General features: G+C 38.6%; 1 protein-coding gene across 4 annotated transcripts in view; it reads left to right on the forward strand.

The window, feature by feature from the left end:
- The first annotated feature begins 7,836 nt into the window (after positions 1 to 7,836).
- ZNF326 (zinc finger protein 326) overlaps positions 7,837 to 22,434 on the forward strand; it is a 34,432-nt gene continuing 19,834 nt past the window's right edge. The window contains exons 1-5 of one of the 4 annotated variants that reach the window (XM_032247836.1): positions 7,837 to 8,009; positions 10,674 to 10,718; positions 18,491 to 18,526; positions 18,621 to 18,732; positions 21,074 to 21,190. Coding sequence is in view for 1 of the 4 variants with exons in the window: in XM_032247835.1 (XP_032103726.1) it covers positions 7,994 to 8,009; positions 10,674 to 10,718; positions 18,491 to 18,526; positions 18,621 to 18,732; positions 20,785 to 21,190 (615 nt within the window). In the remaining 3 variants the exon portion in view is untranslated. Of the gene's footprint in view, positions 8,010 to 10,673; positions 10,719 to 18,490; positions 18,581 to 18,620; positions 18,733 to 20,784; positions 21,191 to 22,434 lie in introns of all 4 variants that reach the window. The other 3 variants (XM_032247835.1, XM_032247837.1, XM_032247838.1) reach the window with 3 other exon arrangements.

Genomic DNA, 22,434 nt, shown 5'->3' on the forward strand with positions numbered 1-22,434 from the left:
TCCTTCCTTCCTTCCTTCCTTCCTTCCTTCCTTCCTTCCTTCCTTCTCTTTCATTCTTTTTTCTTTTTGAAACAGGGTCTCTGTCATCCAGGCTGGAATGTAGCCGCATTGCACGCTCACAGTTCACTGCAACCTTGAGCTCACAGACTCAAGTGATCCTCCCGCCTTAGCTTCCCAAGCAGAATAGCTGGGACTACAGGCACACATCATCATGCCAGGCTTGCTTTGTCTTTTAAGAAAATTTAATGACATAGAAGTTATCGAATTTCATACTGGCTCCAAACACCAATAGACTTAAGCAATTTTATATCTTGCTTTTCAAATTTGCCATTATAGTGAGCATTTTTCACTGTTTCATGCTTTAAAAAGTCATCTCTGAAAATGAAATGAGGCAAACAGGAAAGTTTCTATCCATAATTACACCAAAATAGAAATACAGGTACTTGCAGAGGACAGGCCAAAAGTATTCTCTGCTTTGGTGTTCATTTAGAATTCTTCAGATCATCAGGAACTAGAACTTGAAGTCAACTTCTGTAGCCACATTCTGACTATATTTGGTGTGTGATGCCCTCTACTGGCTATTCTAGGATGGTGCCTTTTCCGTTTGTAAACTGTAAGAACTCTAAAGAAGGGGGTTTAGATTGTGTCCATACATGTTTGAATGCTATATGTCTGTATTTTTATTTATAGGTGTTGCCTTTATGTAGAATTGAAGCTATATGAACACAGGAGCTGGTCGTGTGTCTGTTTTCTTTTTATTCATTCAAGAAATATTTTAAAGAATCGACTACATGCCAGGCATGGCACTAGGGGGCTGCAGATACAAAGATGAAATCTCTGCCTTCAAGTGGCTCATTATCTTAACTATTGGGAGAGACACAGGCAAGCAGGGGAACCTACTCAACATGTCTTGAATATTCCAGCAGAAGAACTTGATTCTCTGTAGACAGTTGTCTTTCTCCATCTAGAAAAATCATCCTCTCCAATGAAGTGTCCAGCTTTTGGAACAACACATGTGGCAGAACCAGAAAGAAACAGGACACCATCTTAGGAGGACACACACAGCAAATCAATTCCGGCGATCAGTGGGGTTGACAGGTGTCACAGCCAGCTTGCTCTCAATTTACAATAAGACATAACACAAGAGTAAGATAAAATGCATTAAAATTTACAATGAAATATAACACAAGAGTAAGATAAAATGCATGACAATTATTTAGAGCTGTGAGTTCCTATAAGGGAATATACTTCATTTTCCAGAAAAGTGTACTTTATATAATATGTAACCAATAAAGGAAGGTATCAATTACATTTTGAAAGCACTTTGTATTTGGAACTTTACCTTGCTTTCTTGGAAAGTAAATTCATATAAAATAAACCAGTTTTTTTTTTTTTTTTCTCAATCTGAGGAAGGCCTAGAGGTCAGGACAAAGCATTCATGATCACTTACATAGTTACCTTATGTGTATTAATAGTTCTCTTTGACTGCATTATGCACAATCATGTGAAAATCCTCTATAGATTAGCAAAGACTTTTTAAATTTTATTTATTTATTTTTTTTTTGTGAGACGGAGTCTTGCTCTGTCGCCAGGCGTCAGGCTGGAGTGCAGTGGCGAAATCTCGGCTCATTGCAACCTCCGCCTCCTGGGTTCAAGCCATTCTTCCGCCTAAGCCTCCCGAGTAGCTGGGACCACAGGCACGTGCCACCACGCCCAGCTAATTTTTTTGTATTTTTAGTAGAGACAGGGTTTCACCATGTTGGCCAGGATGGTTTCGATCTCTTGACCTCGTGATCCACCCACCTCAGCCTCCCAAAGTGCTGGGATTACAGGCGTGAGCCAACGCACCCGGCAAGTCGTTTTTTTTTTTTTTTAAACTGAGGTCTCTGATGATGGTATTGGGTCCACAAGGTTGGCTCTATACACCAATAGACCTAAGCATGACTAAACAATATTTATCATAAATATGAAGCCAGCAATTGCTGGTTGTGTGGTCTTGAGTGAGTTACTTAACTTCTCATCAGTTTTCGTTTTTTTGAGAAAGGGTATAACCTACCTTATTGTAAAGAAATAGGCATGTAAAGTATCCATCAAAATTCCTAGCACACAGTAGCTGCTCAGTAGAGCACAGTAGGTACTTCAAAATGATAGAGATGCAAGCTTAAGGTCTGGAGCAAGGCTGACTGGATTTGAATCTTGGCTCTACGCTTCATTAGCATTGTGACTTTGAACAAGTCTTTACGTTTCTGGATCAGTTTCCTCATTGATAAATTGAGGAGGATAATAATACCTGCAATCATAGCATTGTTGAGCAGATAAAATTAGTTAACGCTTGTAAAGTGCTTTGGAACATTGATGAACATATAGGGCTTAATAAAGGTTAATTATAACTTATATTTCTATTCCTTTCAGCTTTTAGAGACACTTGCATCTTTTTGTAGTTCTATATTAAAACCATGGAGCGATATCTTACCATGTATAAAATGTATTTCACTTAATGCTGTCACACCAGCTGTTTTCAGCAGTTTTCCATTATTGTGGCCCTGTAACTAGCTCTCCTTTGATATGTCCTCAGATCCTCAGTAGAAATTACTTTAAGTTTGGCTGCTTAACTGTACAATAATAATTGTTAGTTTTTGACTTTCCCTCTAAGGATCTATGGATTCCTTAAAGAACATGGAGGAAGAATTATTTGGTGGCAAATTAGAAAAGCATTGTATGGATCAAGACTCTCCTTTGCAACCCTATCGTCACTTTCTTTCCGACGTAATTGTACAACACAGTAATTTTCTGCAGAAGCAGCTCTGGCACCTCATTTCAGTCTAAGTTTTTCTTTTTTTTTTTTTTTTTTTTTTTTGAGACAGAGTTTCACTCATGTTACCCAGGCTGGAGTGCAATGGCGCGATCTCGGCTCACTGCAACCTCCGCCTCCTGGGTTCAGGCAATTCTCCTGCCTCAGCCTCCTGAGTAGCTGGGATTACAGGCACGCGCCACCACGCCCAGCTAATTTTTTGTATTTTTAGTAGAGACGGGGTTTCACCATGTTGGCCAGGATGGTCTCGATCTCTTGACCTCGTGATCCACCCGCCTCGGCCTCCCAAAGTGCTGGGATTACAGGCTTGAGCCACCGCGCCCGGCCAGTCTAAGTTTTTCATCATTTGGTTGATGTTTCTCCCCATCAACATACATGGTGACAATGTGCTATGTACGGGTCATACAAAGGGTTGCAAAAGGTCTCCATACTCCAAGAGTGTGAACGAGGAGCAAGGCAAGGATATAACCAACTCACTCACTAATTGTAGCAAAAATCCAACGGTGATAACCTCTCATAAGGATACACGAGTGAAGGGGATTCTGAGTAAGAACTTAGGGAGAGGTTTACAAAGAGGCAACACTTATATTGAGCCTGAAGTATGGCAAAGGAAGAGAGGAAACATGACTGAGGCAGAGAGTTCAACATGAGCAACGGCCGGGGAATGTGAAAATACACAGCTTATTCGGGAACAGCAGATGGGCTTATGTGGTTAGAGCAGAAGGAATGTAGGCAGATGGTTAGGAGAGGAGGAACAAAGGTCGCTGGCTCCTCAGGGAGTCTGTTCACCTGGCTCTTCTCAGGCTCCAAGGTGTGGCTTCTCTGACAGCTCCCTCAGGATCAGGTCCTAGGTGTGACCTCAGATTTCCTCCTTTTCCTGGCAGTCTTCCTTGACTTTAGCCCCTATATCCTTTTACCTCTTCACATGAAAGGCCCTATTCTTTTTTATTTTACATCAGACTTTGCTGGTCTGGCATTATTTACCTGCCATCTGTTGTAAAATATACGGAAGATGAAATGGCATAAGACTTTGTCAAAGCGTTGGCCCTTTAAGATAAAAATCTGAGCCTAACAAAATAAGAACAGGACAGGCAGCTTAGGTAGACCGTGGGGGGCGGGAGAGACATAACTATGAAGTAAGAAAATGATGCTTGGTACATAGATGGTGTTCAGTCAATATTTGTTGAATAAATGAATTGGAAGACAGCTTGATAGACTCACGTATTGCAGGGTATCTCTGTGTATGGCCATCTGCCTCTCGAAGAGCACCTCCTATTTGGAAAAGAGCGGGGGAAAGAGGAAGGAAGGGGAGAAAAGATATGTGTGTTCTGGCTCTCCATGCATTTGTGCCAAGGTCAGGTTTGTTCTTGAGTTAGGAATTCCTTGTCTAGCAGTCTTCTCTTTTAGGGAAGAAAGGTGTGTGTGTATGTGTGTGTGAGAGTGTGTGTGTGTGTGTGTGTGTTTGTGCATGTGCATGTGCGTCCGCACATGCATACATACACACATGACATACAAATACGGTGACCCAATATTTATTTCCTTCTAGTAATGCCAACACCTAAAGACCTCAAGCTATAAAATCATTTCTTTGCCAGAAGGTAACCTGGGGGAAAATAATAAGAAAAAAAAGCTAAAATCATTCAGTGAGAACTCCATTATGTTTCGCACTTGAGATACAAAGAAGTCTTGATTCTAATCTCAAAGAGCTTTCAATGTGGGAAGACATAAAGCCAGAATATTTAATGCAGGGAGATACTGCAGTTACAGAACTCAAGGCCTTGCTCCTCCAAGTGTGGCTCCACCAGCTGCAGTATCTCCTGGAAATTTGTTAGAAATGCAGGCTCTCCAGTTCCACCCCAGACTGACTGAAAGTGATTTTGTCTAAACAAGTCCTTAGGTGAATCATATGCATGTTAGTATTTGAGAAGTACTGACCTAGGGGGTGGGGATGGGATCTGGGACTGTGTCTTAAAGGAAATAAATCCTGAGCTGTGTTTTGAAAGTGAGTATGATTAACCAGGTTAACCTGTTAACTTGTTCCAAGTAGAGGAAACAACATAAGCAAAAGTTCAGTGGCATGAAAAAGCATAGGGGTGTTTTGGGAACTTGTCACCTGAAATTGCTAATCAAAAGAGTGGGAGAGAGGAAGCGAGGGAAATGCAGAGATGAGGCAGTTCAGGCGGTGGCCAGATCCTGCTGCAAGTGTTCTAGGGTAAGGCGATTTGACTAGACCTAGTCCTTGATAGAGTCGCATGATGACATGTTCAGATTTGCATTTAGATCACTGCAACCCTGAGGAGGCTGGAAGGCAGAGAGATTAATTAGGAAGCTGAGGCAATAGTTTTGGAGAGAGATAATGAGAGTCTAAACTTAGGTTGTGGTAGCGGGATGAAGAGGAGGGGGCAGGTTTAAGACATTTTAGGAGCTAATAAACAGAAGAAAGGCTTCAGAATGGATTGGAGGTGGGAGGATGAGGGAGGGCTGAGTTTTGATTAGATGACTTTTAGGATGGCATAGTGTGTGACTGTTCGTGAAGCCACTAATGGAGATGAAAGAATACAGTAGGACGAACAGGTTTGAAATTATGAGTTCAAATTTTAAAATGTTCAGTTCAGGTGAATAGAATACATGTATAGATGGTCTCTGACTTACTATGTTTGACTTTATAGCCATGAGAAGGTGACATGCATTTAGTAGAAACTATAGTCCAGTTTTGAATTTTGATATTTTTCCTGGCTAGTGACATGAAGTAGGATACTCTCTTGCAATGCTGGGCAGCATCTCTCAGTCAGCAACGTAATCATAAGGATAAACAACTGATATTCTACAATTTCCTGTGCCGCTAGATGACTTTGCCCAACTGTAGGCTATGCTCTAAACACATTTAAGGTAGGTTAGGCAAAGCTGTGATATTTAATAGGTTAGGCATATTAAATGCATTTTTGACTAGTGATATTTTCAATTTATGAAGGGTTTACTGGGATGTAACTCCAAGTAAGCAGAGGAGTATCTGCATAGAAGGGAAAAAAGGAGGAAATAAGAAAAGGGTGGAGAACAGAGTGAATCAATCAGCATGGAGGAGGAAAAAATGCCCTGCCCATTTTTGGGCAACAGTGATACACATAGTGCATCCATGAGCTTTTCTTGTAGTTGTATTTCCAAAGGTTGCCTCCTTGGAACTTGGTTTCAGCAACTTGGTGGACCCTGAAAAATGTAAATAATCGGATTCATGGTTTCCTATCTGATGATCAACTCATTGTTGCCACCCTTTGCTCTAATATGAAAAAACAAAACAAAACAAAACAAAAACCTTAAAAAAAATCTATGGTTCAAATTGCTCTAGTGTGTTTGTCTTTTTCCAGATTGTTGAATGTGTGAATAACTTTGTCCATGTCACAAACACCATTTCCAAAATGGCAATAATACAATCCAGTATGTGTATTTTTGGAGGTCATCTTTCGAGCTCTGGATGACTCTTCTGCTACAAATCTTACCCATCTGTGAACTGTTACAGCCCTTTTATTTGTACCTTAAAATTCAGAACTGGATCATAGCCTGTCTCTAAAGTTATTTTTCTAGACTTGACATTTTCTAGAGGAGTACAGGTTACTGAATCAGAAAAGAAATTAGTCCAATAACATCTCTAAATGTCTTGAAAATAAACATTTGTTACAGTTTTAGGTTCATCATCAAATCAGAATCCCTGAAGTGAAACCTGAGTATTGGCACTCCCTAAAAGTGCCCTGGATGATTCCAGAGTACAGTCACAATCAAGAACCACTGACTTAAATGGCCAAGAGTGCACCCCCGCTCCCCGCATCACTAAGTATATCTTCAAAGAGATTGAAACATAGTTTTTTACTAAAGAGAACTTTTAATAAACACTAATCATTAATAAGTATTAAATCTTGTTTTATGCCAAACGTATATTTTACATTATCAAAGTGATCAATAATTTGGAGAATATATAATACATAATCATGTGTATATAAAAAGTCATCACCAAAAGATTCATTGTTCATGTTTTAGAATTCTTTCCATGAAAGTCGTGGTGACTCACGCCTGTGATTCTAACACTTTGGGAGGCCGAGGCGGGGCTGCGGGGAAATCGCTTGAGCCCAGGAGTTGATGACCTGCTTGGCCAACATGGCAAAACTCCTATCTCTATAAAAATAATTAAATTTTTTTTTTTTTTTTTAGGACGGAGTTTCGCTCGTTACCCAGGCTGGAGTGCAATGGCGCGATCTCGGCTCACCGCAACCTCCGCCTCCTGGGTTCAGGCAATTCTCCTGCCTCAGCCTCCTGAGTAGCTGGGATTACAGGCACGCGCCACCATGCCCAGCCAACTTTTTGTATTTTTTTAGTAGAGACGGGGTTTCACCGTGCTGACCAGGATGGTCTCGATCTCTTGACCTCGTGATCCACCCGCCTCGGCCTCCCAAAGTGCTGCGATTACAGGCGTGAGCCACCGCGCCCGGCCCAAAAATAATTAAAAAGTTTTACAAAGAATTATGATTTCCATTTTACTTCAATGCTTTGTCTTTTAAGGGAATTTATTGACATAGCAATGATCAGATTCCATATGCAATTTTGTATCTTGCTTTTCAAATTTGCCACAGGCTTCTAAAAACGTCCCAGACTTGTGTGTCTCCATGGAAGAAACTCCGCAAGTACTTAAAATGTTCTGATCAGTCATCCTTAGGCAATGCAAAGCAAAAGGTAGGCATGGGGTTTTAGTAGTTTGGGAAGGAGGGAGGCATTCCAACCGGCTTCTTTCGCTCTTGCCAGGTTCAAACATGGCGGGCCGCAGCCAGCCCTTCCAGTACACTCCGGTCGCTTTCCTACAACCCCCGCCAATCTTTGGCGCTCCTTTTTTACCTTCCTTCCCCCTCGGCGGCTCCAGGGGGTCGGCACCTCGGAGCTTGACAGCAGACCTGCTTCCCGCCCCCACGCGAGGGCCCGCCCACCAGCCCGCGCCAGCCAATAACAGGCCGCGCCGAGGGGGCTGGCAGCGCCAGTCGGCCCCGCCTCCCCAGCCTCTCTGTGGCCTGCGGCTCCCGGGCGGGTAGCGCCGGCTCTCGGTCGCGTCGAGTGATCGTGTGGAATCGCTGATCGCGGGCGCTCGCCGCCGGCCATAGCTCAGCCCAGCGCCGCCAAGGCCGACGGCCCCCAGCCTCCGCTATGGACTTCGAGGACGGTAAGCGCTGCCTCTGGCTGGTCGGCACGGCTGGCAGGAGGCGGGGTGGCCTGCGTTGAGGGTCTGTTTACCGTCTCAAGATGGCCGTGTGGGCTTTGTTCTGCGGGCCCTGAGGCCGCCGGCCCGCCGCGGGCCCAGCGCCCGGAGTCGGCCTCTTTGGGGACCGGCGCGCCCTGATTCGGCCCGCCCAGCGCCGGCTGCCGGCGGAGACCTGAGAACTCGGTGCCGGGCAGGACGCGCCCAGAGCGCTAGGGCCTCCGGGCTGGAGCCCCAGACTCGCCTTGTCTCCTGGTAGTGGAAATTGCCCCGACGTCTCCAACTTCCCGGTCTCGAGCCAACTGGCGAGTGCGGCCTCACCCACCTAGTCTCGCATTCGCCCCACAGGGCAGCGACCCAGACCGTCCGTTTAGTTAATCCTCAGCCTCGGGTTACTTCTTGCCAGATATAATTTTCGGAGGCTTGTTCACAGTGATGTTTCTGGTTGTCCTGGTTTAAGATGAGTTGAAACGGTGTCTTTAAGTGATATATATATGTACATAGATATCTATGCGAAATGGAAAGCAAGGTGTTTCCTGGTTAGCAGACTGTTGTGTTTATCAACAAAAATTATCTCGTTGTTAATCTCTAATTTGAAATATTTATGTGAACCCAACCACTTTTCTTTGGATCGTGTGTAGATAGGCTTTAAGTTAATCAGAATTTTGGCACAGCAAGCATCGAATGTCCTTCACATTTAAACACCTGTACACAGCCTTGTAAGTATTTGACCTACGGATTAAATAAACTGTATTTTAGCAATACCTTTCAGTTATCTCAGATATCAGTTCTTTAAACCACTTTTACAGGGTCACAAAGTAAAATTAATTTGGCCTTCACTTTTGTCTTCAAATTTTATTAGGAATTGTTGTCAAGATACAGTGGTGTGTAGAGACAACATTAGGGAGACATGGGAAAGGACTTGTATGATTAAACTGGATTTAATCCTGAGTAACCAGGCATGCTGAAGTAAAACCAGTTCGCTAAGTAGGCTGTAAACCTTTAACCCCACCAAAAAAAAGATCTTTAAATGAGATGTGATCTCAGTATATGTCGTACTCAATGAGCTTTTGATTTTTCGTAAGATTTCATGCTACAAAGAGTTAAGGCTGTCAAATATAGGTACAGATTTGTGAAAGAGGACTGGAATAGCCCTCTTGCGGCTACTTTTCAGTTACTTTGAAACAGTAAGTTCAGCTCTTCAGATTAGCACCCTCTCGTGGTTTTGTTTGTTTTAGTTGGACTTTGACTCATTTTGATGTAGATACCTTTAAAATACGAATATTTGAAATGTCCAGAGTTGGGAGTTAAAATAAAAAAAAAATTAGCATGAAAATACAATAAAGTTTGATGGTAATGCTAACACCCAACGTATAGCAGAGGCTAACAAGGTGGAAGTGGGGCAATGGAAGCAGTTCTTTCTCCTCCCCACCCAAAGCGATAAGGGAATCCATTTTCTGTAGAGAAATGAAAAACAATAATAAAACATACTATGTCTGCTTTCTGTTACTGCCATATGTCTACAATTCTAAACAGTGTCAGTGATAAAATACTAAACAATATTAGTGATAAAATACTCCCTCTCTCACTGCCCAGATACACCACTGCTGTATTTGGAAGATGGAATTTGACTAACACCATAGCCGAATCTAATCCTGTGCAGTGTAGCAGGATTCTGTTGTATCCAGATGACCACTACATTAAATTCTTTTGTTTTGTTTTTTTTAGTATATATTTGTAAAATTAACTAAGGAATTTAACAGTTGTTAAATTAGTTTTGGCAAGGTAATTGGCAATATGGTTTTCAGTGATGACACATTCTGGATTAATATAGAATAAAATCATATATGTATATGCATATGCGTGTCTCAGATAAGATCTTGAAATTTTTTTTTTTTTTTTTTGAAATAGAGTCTCACTCTGTCACCCAGGCTGGAGTGCAGTTGCGTGATCTTGGCTCACTGCAACCTCTGCCTCCCAGGTTCAAGCGATTCTGCCTTAGCCTCCCAATAGCTGGGATTATAGGCGTGCACCACCACGCCCAGCCAATTTTTGTGTTTTTAGTAGAGATGGGGTTTCACTGTATTGGCCAGGCTGGTCTTGAACCCCTGACCATGTGATCTGCCCGCCTTGTTCTTTCAAATTGCCAGGAATACAGGCATGAGCCACTGTGCCCAGCCAAAATTTTGAAATCTTTGAAGAGCAAATTAAATGGTAAAAGAAATTAACTTAGCAAAAATTTCATGTTACTTAAAATCAATTCTCAGATGTCTTTGCTTTTGCATTATTTGATACATAATTTAATCTATCTGCCTTTTTGTTACTTGGTACAAATCAGTGCTGTACCCTCTCTTTTGGCTGTTATTATATATCAGGTGTTGTAAACTAATGTTTACCATAATTTGGATAATAAATCTACCATTTGGGGAGATAATGAAGAAAAAAGAGATCGGTTTTCCCGAATGGAGTATTGGTAATTATTTGTACCCCAGTTTTGTAGATAATGCCATTTATGGGAATAATTACTGTCATTTAAAAAATTGTGCTTATTTTTGACTAAATGGTTATATAATTTTGAATTATTGCTAATATCACACTAATTCCTTTTTGTTAAATGTGTCTTCATAGATTACACACACTCCGCTTGCAGGAATACTTATCAGGGCTTTAATGGTAAGTATCCTCTTTCATTTCAGCTTTTCTCTTCATGCCCATAAAAATATATATCAATGTAAAAAGCCAGTTCAACCTATTTCAGTTATTTTTTTTGGTTCTTGATATATCACTTATGTGTTAATATTGTCTTACCATATATAGTGTTTGAATTTGGGAATTTGGTATCAGGAAATGTTAGGGGTTATTCACATTAGTTTGATTTTGTTGTTGTTGTTGTTTGAATTGTGATTCTTTTAATTTGCTCCAAAGGCCCTAACTACATTCTGAGTGATGAATCACAAGACACTGGCTGAGTTCTTTTTGTTGAATTTGAGGCTTTGGTATTGAGTAATGCACACTGAGTGGATTATTGGCTTGGTTCTATATAGCTTGCATTGTAATGCATTTTGACCTTGTTTTTGAGGTCATTTTCTTCAGTGTGTCCAAATGTGTTAGTATATAAAGAGCTGTCTGGAGGAGCACATGAAGAAACTTGATTGTTTATTGACTTGAGTATGACATAAGACCTGTGACTACAGAGCTAGATACAATTATGAGAGGTATGTAGAATACAATTGGATGTCATTTTGATAGGTATTAGAGTTAGGGCCCTGCCACATAAGATAATAATTACAAAAAAGAACACAGAACAATTAGTAGAGGTTAAAAAGCATGTGAAGGACTTGAGGGAATGCCATTAAATATCCTGATTGCCAGAGAAATGTAAAATTCAACTTTTGTATAGAATAGAATATATTCACAAAGTAAAACTGAAGCAAATGTACTACTAAAGAAGACTATGACATTTATGGGAATAATTACTGTACAGTTAATTTTTATTTACTGTCTTTAAAGATTAATATGAACTTTGGATTTCATGTGGGCAGAAAAGGCTTAACATATAGGAAATTAGTACTAAAGAATATATTTGTGAGCTGGAAATTCAGAATTACCAAAGGAAGTTTAATTTGCATCCACATGTAGGTTAGATTGACAACTAGAAAATTAACTAGAAAGCCATTTCATAAGTTTTGATATAAAGATTTTAAGACCTTGCACTTGGGAGGTGATAGTAGTAACCTTAAAGAACAAATTAGCAGAACTTGCAGCCTGACTAGTAATCGACAGAAAATTGAGAGGGTTGAATAAAAATGAATCCAGGATTTTAAACTGGAATGTAGGACTAGTGCTTTTATGAGAGAGAAGGGGAGGGAAAGAATTTGTAATGATAAAAGGCCATCTAGGATTTACTGGATAGTTTGATTTAGTGTCTAAACATAGGACTTGAAATGCAGACTCATGCAGGCCCGGATGTTTATTAATTATCATACAGTCTTGCAAAAAGATCTAATATTATGACTTTTTTTTTTCTCCTAATTTTAGTTATAACAGTGGTTCTCATGTGAGGGTGATTGTTGGAATCTCCTGGGGAGCTTTTTCAGTCTTTCTGTTCAGACATAGCCTATACCTCTTGAATCTTAATTTCAGGGCAAGTGGTCTTTGGCTGTGTATGTTGTGCAAAACTACTCTGAATGATTTTGGAAGGCACCTCTGGGTAAAGGCCAATGTTTGACAGTACTTTTAGATCTAGATTATTTATATTTTACAAATGAGGAGCTTAATTTCAAGGATTCAGTTTGACTTCATCCAGTGAATATATAGTGCTTGCTGGGCATCAGATACCATTCTAGGAGGTGGGAATATAGCAGTGAACAAAATAGACAAATATTCTTATCTTTGTGAAGATTTCAGTCTAGTGGGATGAAATAGTAAACAAGATAAAGAAGTAATATATATGTCATAATTTAGTCCACAGGGGAATAAAGGGAGTAATCTATATTGTATGTTAGATGATGATCATTGCTAGGGAGAATAACAGAGAAGGAGAATAAATGTGTGTGTGCGTGCACATGCGTGCGTGCGTGCGTGTACTTTTCTGTGTTGCAATTTTAGAGTCTCTGGGGAAGGACCCACGAAAAAGGTAACGTTTGAGCATAGATTTAAGATAGATGAGTATGCAAGCCATGAGGCTATTTAGAGGAAGACTTACAGGATTTAAGAAATAAACAATGTGTAGATACCAAAAAGTCAAAAATATTTTATTGTTAGCACTGTACTTTCTGGCAAGTGAAATGAAGTAGAAGGCATTGGAAAACGTGGCAAGATACAGATTTTCCCCAAACTATTTATTGGAAGGAAAATGTATTTCCAGTGTCTCCATGTTTTCCTTCTTGCCTCATAATACCTTTTATGTAAATAGCAGAAGACGGGAGAGAAAAGGGTTCGGTAGCTCATTCCTGTAATCCTAGTGCTTTGGGACCCCAAGGTAGGAGGATTGCTTGAGGCCAGGTAATTGAAACGAGTCTGGGCAACATAATGAGACCCTGTCTCTACAAAAAATTAAAAAAAAAAAAAAATAGCCAGGCATGGTGGTGCCTGCCTGTAGTTCCAGTTACTCCAGAGGCTGAGATGGGAGGATTGATTGAGCCCAGGAGGTAGAGGCTATGGTAAGTTATGATTGTGCCACTGCAGTCCAGCCTGGGTGACAGAGCAAGACCTCAACGCTGGCTTGACTAGAACAGATGGTTTTTTGCTGAGTAATTTTTTTTTTTTTTTTTGAGATGGAGTTTCGCTCTTGTTACCCAGGCTGGAGTGCAATGGCGCGATCTCGGCTCACCGCAACCTCCGCCTCCTGGGTTCAGGCAATTCTCCTGCCTCAGCCTCCTGAGTAGCTGGGATTACAGGCACACGCCACCATGCCCAGCTAATTTTTTGTAATTTTAGTAGAGACGGGGTTTCACCATGTTGACCAGGATGGTCTCGATCTCTTGACCTCGTGATCCACCCACCTCGGCCTCCCAAAGTGCTGGGATTACAGGCTTGAGCCACCGCGCCCGGCCTTTGCTGAGTAATTTTAAGACAAGGTTAGAGGGGTGAGGTGTAGCCAGAAAACATTGAAAATCAAAGATAATTTGCTTATATATAAGAAGCAATAGCAGGCGAAGACCTGAACAAGTTGAGGGAATAAACAGTGCAGGTTCAGGGGAACGAGCATTCCAGGCAGAGGGAACAGCAGATGCCAATATGGGTATACACCTTGTGTTCTAGAAACATCAAGGAGCCCGGTGTAGTAGGAGTGGAGTGATCAAGGGTGTATATAGTTGATAATGAAGTGAAGAGGTGATGGGGCAGATCATGTAGGGCAGGGTTTTTCAACTTTATCACATTTTGGACTGGGTAATTTTTTATTGTGGGGGTATGTCCTGTGCATCATAGAACATTTAGCAGCCTTCCTGGCCTCTATGTGCTAGATGTCAGTAGCATCTGCCCCGAGTTGTGACAACCAAAAATGTTTTCAGACATTGCCAGTGTCCCCAGGGGATGCAAAATCTCCCCTAGTTAAGAACCACTGATACAGGTTCTTAAATGTTATTTTAAGCTTTGGCTTTACTTGGAGTAAGAGGAAACCATTGGAGGTTACTGAGCATTGAACATGATTTAACTTACATTTTGTCAGAATTATTCCGGCTATTGTCTTCAGAATAAACAGCAAAGGAACAAAAGTGGAGAAAGGAAAACCAGTTAGGAGACTTTTGCAGTAACCTAGGTGGTAGATGCTGGTATCTTGTAGTGTAGGTTGCTGGTAGTGTAGACGTGCTAAAAAGTCCCATTCAAGACTTAATGTCACATAGTTATTTTGGTCATGGGTGAAATTTTTTTCCCCAGTATTCCACAGCTGCTTCTTTGTATTTTAATTAAAAATGAGCTTTAGGCCGGGTGTGGTGGCTCACGCCTGTAATCCCAGCACTTTAGGAGGATGAGGTGGGTTGGATCACTTGAGGTCCAGAGTTCGAGACCAACTTGGCCAACATGGTCAAACCTTGTCTGTACTCAAAATACAGAAATTAGCTGGGCACGGTGGTGTGTGCCTGTAGTTCCAGCTACTCGGGAAGCTGAGGCAGGAGAATCTCTTGAAACCAGGAAGTGGAGGTTGCAGTGAGTTGAGATCACGCCACTGCATTCCAGCCTGGGTGACAGAGTGAGACTCTGTCTCAAAAAAAAAAAAAATGAGCTTTAGCATTTTTGAGCATGTTATTTGTAGGAGTGATCCAAGAGATAGAATATATTTGATTTAAATTATTAGGTCAGTTTTATTTTTCTGGGTAAATTACTTTCTTTTAATATTAATAGTAAAGAGATACTATTATGTTCTCGCGGTTTTATTTTTAAAAGTGATTTTAACATTCATTTTGGTGACCTGGAAGAAAAATTTATATAAAAGGAGTGATCTTAACAAAATCTGTAGCCTTATAACTACACTGATTGTATACAATATAAAGGCTTTTCCTTCTCTTTAAATGAGTAGTATCACTACTATGATCAACCAGAATCATTGCTATATAAAAGTAGCTTTATTAATTTTTGTACATTTCACAGTGCCTAACACATACATGATTAGTGTTCAATAAAGTTAATAATTTTATGATTCTATAGTGAAATAATAATACAACTAAAAAACTAAAGGATTTAGTATTCAAAGGCAGCCAGTGGTAACTCAGAGTAGAAACTAGCAAAAATAAAACATAAGATTTTTTTCTCTGCATACCTGACTAAACAGTATTTTTAAATATCAGGCCTTAGAGGAAAACTTTTCATTTTGAAAACTTTGTTTTAATCTCAAAATTACCCTCTGAGAGATATGAGTATAAATTTTACTATATGCTTACCAACTCTATCATGAATAAATAACTATTTTATTAATCTTGCACTGTGTTGTCCAATATGATAGCTACTAGCTGCAGGTTACCGTTGAGCACTTAAAACATGGATAGTCTGAATTGAGGTGCTCTGTTAAGTCTAAATTACATACCAGATTTGAAGTCTTCAAATGAAAAAAACAGTGTAAAATATCTCAATATGTTTTGTATTTTAAGATATTGATACACTTTTTGTACTGTCATATTGAAATCCATTAGTAAGTCTTGCACTTTGAATGGATACTTTTTAACCATATGTTATTTTGTAATATCAGCATTATTTGGAAAATACTGGTTTTTCTATAAAATGCAGATTTTCCAAATATTGATAGGTTTTATGGCACAATATTTAAAAAATATTCAGTAATCCCACCACCAACCTTATCAGAAAGGCTTTAAGTGTTGGGAAGCTGTCAAGCTCAAGGCGGTAGTTACAACTTTTATAGAATTCTAATGTTCACTTGAAAGAATGAATTTTATCATTGGCAACAATTAATGTCAGCTGTTTTTGTTAAAACAGTAGTTTTAGGGCCGGGCGCGGTGGCTCAAGCCTGTAATCCCAGCACTTTGGGAGGCCGAGGCGGGTGGATCACGAGGTCAAGAGATCGAGACCATCCTGGTCAACATGGTGAAACCCCGTCTCTACTAAAACTACAAAAAATTAGCTGGGCATGGTGGCGCGTGCCTGTAGTCCCAGCTACTCAGGAGGCTGAGGCAGGAGAATTGCTTGAACCCAGGAGGCGGAGGTTGCGGTGAGCTGAGATTGCGCCATTGCACTCCAGCCTGGGTAACAAGAGCGAAACTCCGTCTCCAAAAAAAAAAAAAAAAAAAACACAGTAGTTTTACTTAGTTCATTGGAAAATGTCTGCCAAATGCCGAAATCTGAAAACCATCGTATTTCTCTGTCAGTCTTTCTTTATAGTAAAAAGAGTGTTCCTTGTAAAAAGTGGCTAATTTAATTCATAAACCAAACACTTGCACAATGGCTTTTCCTGGGAGAACTATGATAGCTTGGTATGCAGCCAAATTGCATGATATATTCTTCCATTTCATTACGGAGAATATAAAAAAGATACGTACTTAAAGATCATGTTTTAATAAAATTGATAATTTTTACTGCTTCATCAAGGACATTCTGAGGTGAAAATGGCATTTATATTTTATTTTTACTGTGAGCATGTAATGTTAAAGAATGTAATGATTACCAGTGGAATCTGTTGCCACTGCCTTGATTCGTGCTAAGTCACCAGCAGTTTTACCCACCAGTGCTTTTGCACCTTCGGTGCAAGTTGTCAGCACTGTGAAAAAGGCAAATAATGTTCAGGTGTTATTTATGAAAATATTTTGACCTTGTGGATCCCCAGAAAGGATCTCAGCAACTCCTAGTGGTCAGCAGCTGCCTTGACAACTGCTTTTCTAAGATAAAAATTGGACCCTTACCACAGGACTGGTAAATTTAAGATGAGGCCACAAATGGCAGAGTGTAAGGTAGAGTATCACAAGCACTATGTGAGAGTTATAGGCTTTTGTAAATATTGAGAAGAAAGATGACTCTCAGCTGAGAGAATATCAGTAAAAGTGTTCTTGAATGCATTAGTATTTGAAATAGACTTGAAAAGATTAGAAAGTTTCAGTAAGCCAATATTTAGTGTGGTAGAGGAAAATGTTTCATGTAGAAGCAATAGCATGAGATTAGACAAGAGACTACGTATAGAATTTTGGGAAAATCATTTCATCTCTTTGGACTTTAGTTCCCCAGATCTATAAAATGAGAAGATTGATTTTGAACGTTTAGGTTGCTACCAGGTTTAAAGTTGGATCACTTTGAATACTATTTTTATAAAGTTGTTATTGTTGTCATTATTATTGTTGTTAGGAGTGGAGATATTTAAATGATTATAAATAAAATTTAGTGTTTTAAAAAATATAAAATTAAAGTATTTACTCTGTGTGTACTATTGTATTTATTTGTATATGATATTTGGGGAGGATGGTAATGAGGGATTTTTAAAGGACTTTATAGAAAACAAATTCTAAATGTTTTACTTTCTGATTTTTATAGTCATCCAAAATTGATTTTGTTACCTCTTTTGGTTTATTTATTTTTCATATCAGAGGTTGGTATATAGGCAGAATTGCAGTGTCATAAAATAGACTTAATATGCTTATAGTATTAGTTTTTTGTAAGTGTTCACATTGCTAGAATTTGCATTCATTTTCTTTTCTTTTAAACCCCGCTCCCCCATTTTCTTTCTTTAAGGGAATTTAAAGGTTTAAATATTTGTTGAGTCATAATTTATAGGCACAGTGCCATAGATTGGTCTCAATCTGTGATTTTACTGTTTAAAAATATCTATTTCAATTACTGTGAACAAGGCTAATTGGAAATGTGGCTTCTTCTGAGTTTTCAGATATTTAGAGAGCAGTTAGATGCAGAAAACAAGTATAGTCTACTGCTGTCATATAGGACAAAAATTTCCCCTTTGACATTAGTAAATGCTGACTTCTCTTGAGAATAGGAATTATGCATCATTAATTATCTTTATGTATGCTGTAATACTTAGTAGAAGGCCTTAAAGTAAATACTGGGTAAATGTTAAATAATTCTGTGGCCAGGTGCAGTGACTCATTCCTGTAATCCCAATACTTTGGGAGGCCGAGGTGAGCAGATTACTTGAGCCCAGGAGTTCGAGAACAGCCTGGGGAACATGGTGAAAGCCCATCTCTACCAAAAATATAAAAATTAGCCAGTCTCATAACCCAGTCTCAAAAGAAAATCAAAATAGAAAACAATTAAAGAACTTTTTAGTTGAAAGTATGTTTTTCTTTGAAACATCAGACTTTTTTAACAAATCTGATCCAGTAGGTTCTCATCTTTGTGTATTTCCCTTCAGTGTTTAGTGTGCATTTAATTTAAATGTTAACGGTAAATTATTATCTCAGGTGATTGATAGGAATATCCTGTGTTTTGTGCAAAGACCCCTGAAGAGAATGGTGTATTTCATTGATGATTTCTTATTGACTCTCTTTTAGGAATGGATCGTGATTATGGTCCTGGATCTTATGGAGGTCTGGCATTCAAGGATATTTATCTAAAAATTCTTCTTTTGAGTGCCAGTAAAGGTGAGCATCATATAACTTTTTTCTTTTTAAACTCTTATAGGGATGGATCGTGACTATGGCCATGGATCCTATGGGGGTCAAAGATCCATGGATTCCTACCTAAACCAGTCATATGGCATGGACAATCACAGTGGTGGTGGTGGGGGTAGCAGGTAAATTGCTTAATCATTTGGCCGAATAATTAAACAACTATAAGATTCTGGATATATTATTTTAAGTATTCTTTAGGCATGTTATAATACTTGAACTTCACTGTTTGTATTGAATCATCACCTTAAATGTTTAAAGGTGTTAATTAATGGGTATAACATTTAAATCAGGATTACTGGCAGACATTATTTTAGGAAAACACAGATAACTATATCATATTGACATAATAGAGTAGGATATTCTGTTTTTAGCAGTGAACTTTTTTTTTTACTTCTTTTACTTTTAACTACTTATCAATCAAAATATCCTGAAAAATGATATAACAGTGTTACTGAAAATATTATTTGTGAAGCTTTTCTTAATAATTAATCTTTTTTAACGTGGGGTGCTATGTAAATTAGCAAAGCAATCTAACTAGAATGGATTTTACTGAACCAGTCTAACATTTACTTTCTCAGAAACATTCAAGACAGTTATTCCTTTAATTTTAAAGGAAGAGCATATTACAATAATAAAAATATTTTAAAAATTATGTCCAGGTTGTTTATTGGCAGGTACTATTTATACCAAAACAGTTGTGCTCTAGGCTAGGAGCATTGTATTAAAGCCACGAATGCTATACATTTGACTAGTCTAGATTGTATTTATATTTTATTGTTACTACTGTATAAAGCTTAAACCTGCTTAAACAACTACAAGCTTTAAGGTTGACGATATTTCAGGAGAAGGGGTGTCTACTTTTTGAGGCACAAAGGTTTCTGCTGAATATAAGTAAAACTAGTTAGTGGACATTTGAAACAGTCGTCCTTCTTCGTAAATTGAAGGATCCGGATTTCTTAATGATGGACTGAATGATGCTTAATTTCCTTCTTTCTGCTTCCAGTGTGCCACTATGGTTTATAGTAAAGAAAAATTAAGAAAGTGAACAGTTGCAACTATTTTGCTTATGTGATAGATGTTTTGAAAAATGTAGTCGGAAATAGGAATAATTTTTATATGGTTACTAGGATTCAGAAGTAAATAGTACCTTCTATTTAGTGATCTGTAAATAATTGAAGTAATGTAACACTTAATGTTTTATATGTGAATGTAATGTGCATAAGCTATTTCTGTAGATGTTATTGTTTTATCTCATGTGTAATTGTGGGCCTTTATAAAACTGTGTTGTAAGATATCAGGCAACTTTTGTAATCCATGCTTTGGGTTTGTGAGAAGGAAGATGATTTATTTCTTCTGTTAACTCTATTAAAACTTCAAGGAGACTGTGTGCTCCCCTTTTTAGGGTAGTTTTATGTGATAATTTTTTTCAAATAATTGAAGATATTATAAGATGTGTTCTTTCTCATCTGCCTTGAAAATTCATATGTAGAGGGTATATGTTGGTGATCTTGTTTTATTTTATGTGTTTATCTTCCTAGATTTGTTAGATTTTCTAGTCTACAAGTAAAAAGTGATTGAGGATTTATTAATTGACCTTGGCTGAAGTTTGGCAGATTGTCAAATTTTTACAACCAGAGATAATTCCCCAAATTTGGATTACTACAGACACAATGAAGCAGTTTGTGATATAGATTATTGGGAGTACAAAAGGATCTTGTGTCACAAATAACCTACATCTATGTAGACTTCAATTTGTGTCCCCACAAGCCAAAATATTGTAAATGTTTTGTAATTTTTAATATTAGGGATAGAGTCAAAAAAGTTTGAATAGTTTGTGAACTTTAGCAAATGACCTTTTCCAAGACTAGGGCTGGGCTTAAATAATGACAGACAAATATTTTCTTCATAAAATAGAAAAGCTGCTAAGAAGCAGATTTTAAGCTAAGTTTTACTAAACTCAATTCACATTTAAAATCTGACTCAGATAGCTTTCTATCTGGTCTCAACGTTGAACTGCCCAGCCCTAATCAAGTGTGAACAAAAGTAGAACTGTGCAAACCAGTATGGTATAAATGAATTTTAGTTGATAAATGTCATCTGATAATTTGTCTTTTGAATTGTCTAACATTAGTAAGCTTACTTTTGTTTTTTCCCTCACTGTGCAACTTTTCCAGGTTTGGACCTTATGAGTCTTACGACTCCAGGTCTTCTCTGGGTGGGCGAGATCTGTACAGATCTGGCTATGGTTTTAATGAACCCGAACAAAGCCGCTTCGGAGGTAGTTATGGTGGTCGATTTGAGAGCTCCTACCGGAATAGCCTTGACTCTTTCGGAGGTAGAAACCAGGGCGGGTCTAGCTGGGAAGCACCTTACTCCCGTTCAAAATTGAGGCCTGGGTTTATGGAGGACAGAGGAAGAGAGAATTACTCTTCCTACAGCAGTTTTTCTTCACCCCATATGAAGCCTGCACCTGTAGGCTCTCGGGGGAGAGGAACGCCTGCTTATCCTGAAAGTACGTTTGGAAGCAGAAACTATGATGCTTTTGGAGGACCATCAACAGGCAGAGGCCGAGGCCGAGGAGTAAGTACAACAGAATCTTTTCAGATTCTTTTCACTAGTCACTCTTTTAAACCCTTTCAAGACCATCGTTTTCAACTAGAATAAACACTGTTCATCCCAGTGTATTTTGAAGCAAAAGCTGAGTCATAAACATAATTTTTAGGTTGACTGTAAAAGTTTTTCCAGCACCTCAGAAAATAAGTGACAGTTTGAGATGATCATGAAGTTGTGCCAAATCTCCCTTTATTAAAAAGGTGAGGCTGTTAGGTTTGGTCTAAAAGGGGTTAAAAGGAGTTGCATTTTTCCTTGTAAACACTAGCAGTTTTGCTGGTGGAATAGTTTGTGGATTATTGTGAAAGGTCACTGAACCCTTTTTGAGTTTTTGAGTAGGTTAAAGGTGCAATGTATGATAAAATGTTTATACTTTGTTGCTAAACTCTAGCAAGTAGAATTTTTTCAAAGCTCCATGTTTCACATTAAGCACAAGAGACTAAAAAGTTGATGATAGGTTAGGATAGCTTAGCTATGTTTATGTGGTGAAGAAGTTGATGTGTATAACAGATTGTACAATGATTTGTGGTCAGTGTAATTTTGCTAAGTCACTCTTACAATATGTTCAATTGCTGGTTGTTTTATTTTCCCTTGTGTTACTAGTTTTACTCTTGAGAAATAATTTCCACCTGTATAGGTATGTTTATGGCTTCTTAGGAAGTAATAATTTGTAAATTATTGCTTAAATGAGTAAACATACTAGTCCACAATTGTTTAATTTTAGGATACGTAGTGTAAACATTATGCTTTATGTTCTTAGGTTACTTGATTGACATGAAATTTTACTTAGTAAGTGTATGTAGACTGTGGGGTTATTATATAGTTTGATCATTTAAAGGGTATTGTATTTTTGTTATAATGTAATAAGAATCTTGTTAAGTCAGCTTCTCTTAATATTTTCTTTGCAGAGGAAAGTATTTCTAGAAAAAAATATAGCAGGGTACACATTTTTGACTGGTTGTTAACCTTTGGTGTATCAGTGTAGCTTGTTATACTTGTGTAGAAATTTTGCATTTTTAACAGTTACTCTTTACTTATGTAAAAATGCATTGCACCTTTAATGCGTAATTAAGGAAGATTTTCCTGATGTGACTTTAAATTACCTGGAAACACAACTAGGTTAGATAGGTATTCCTAAGCATAGTATACAAATGTAAGCAGCTGATGCATTACAGTTCCACTATACTTCATGATTATAGGTTAATTGAAAATAG

Source organism: Sapajus apella, unplaced genomic scaffold, assembly GCF_009761245.1.
Source record: "Sapajus apella isolate SASKATOON/1434 unplaced genomic scaffold, GSC_monkey_1.0 scaffold64, whole genome shotgun sequence".
Taxonomy (NCBI): Eukaryota; Metazoa; Chordata; class Mammalia; order Primates; family Cebidae; genus Sapajus; species Sapajus apella.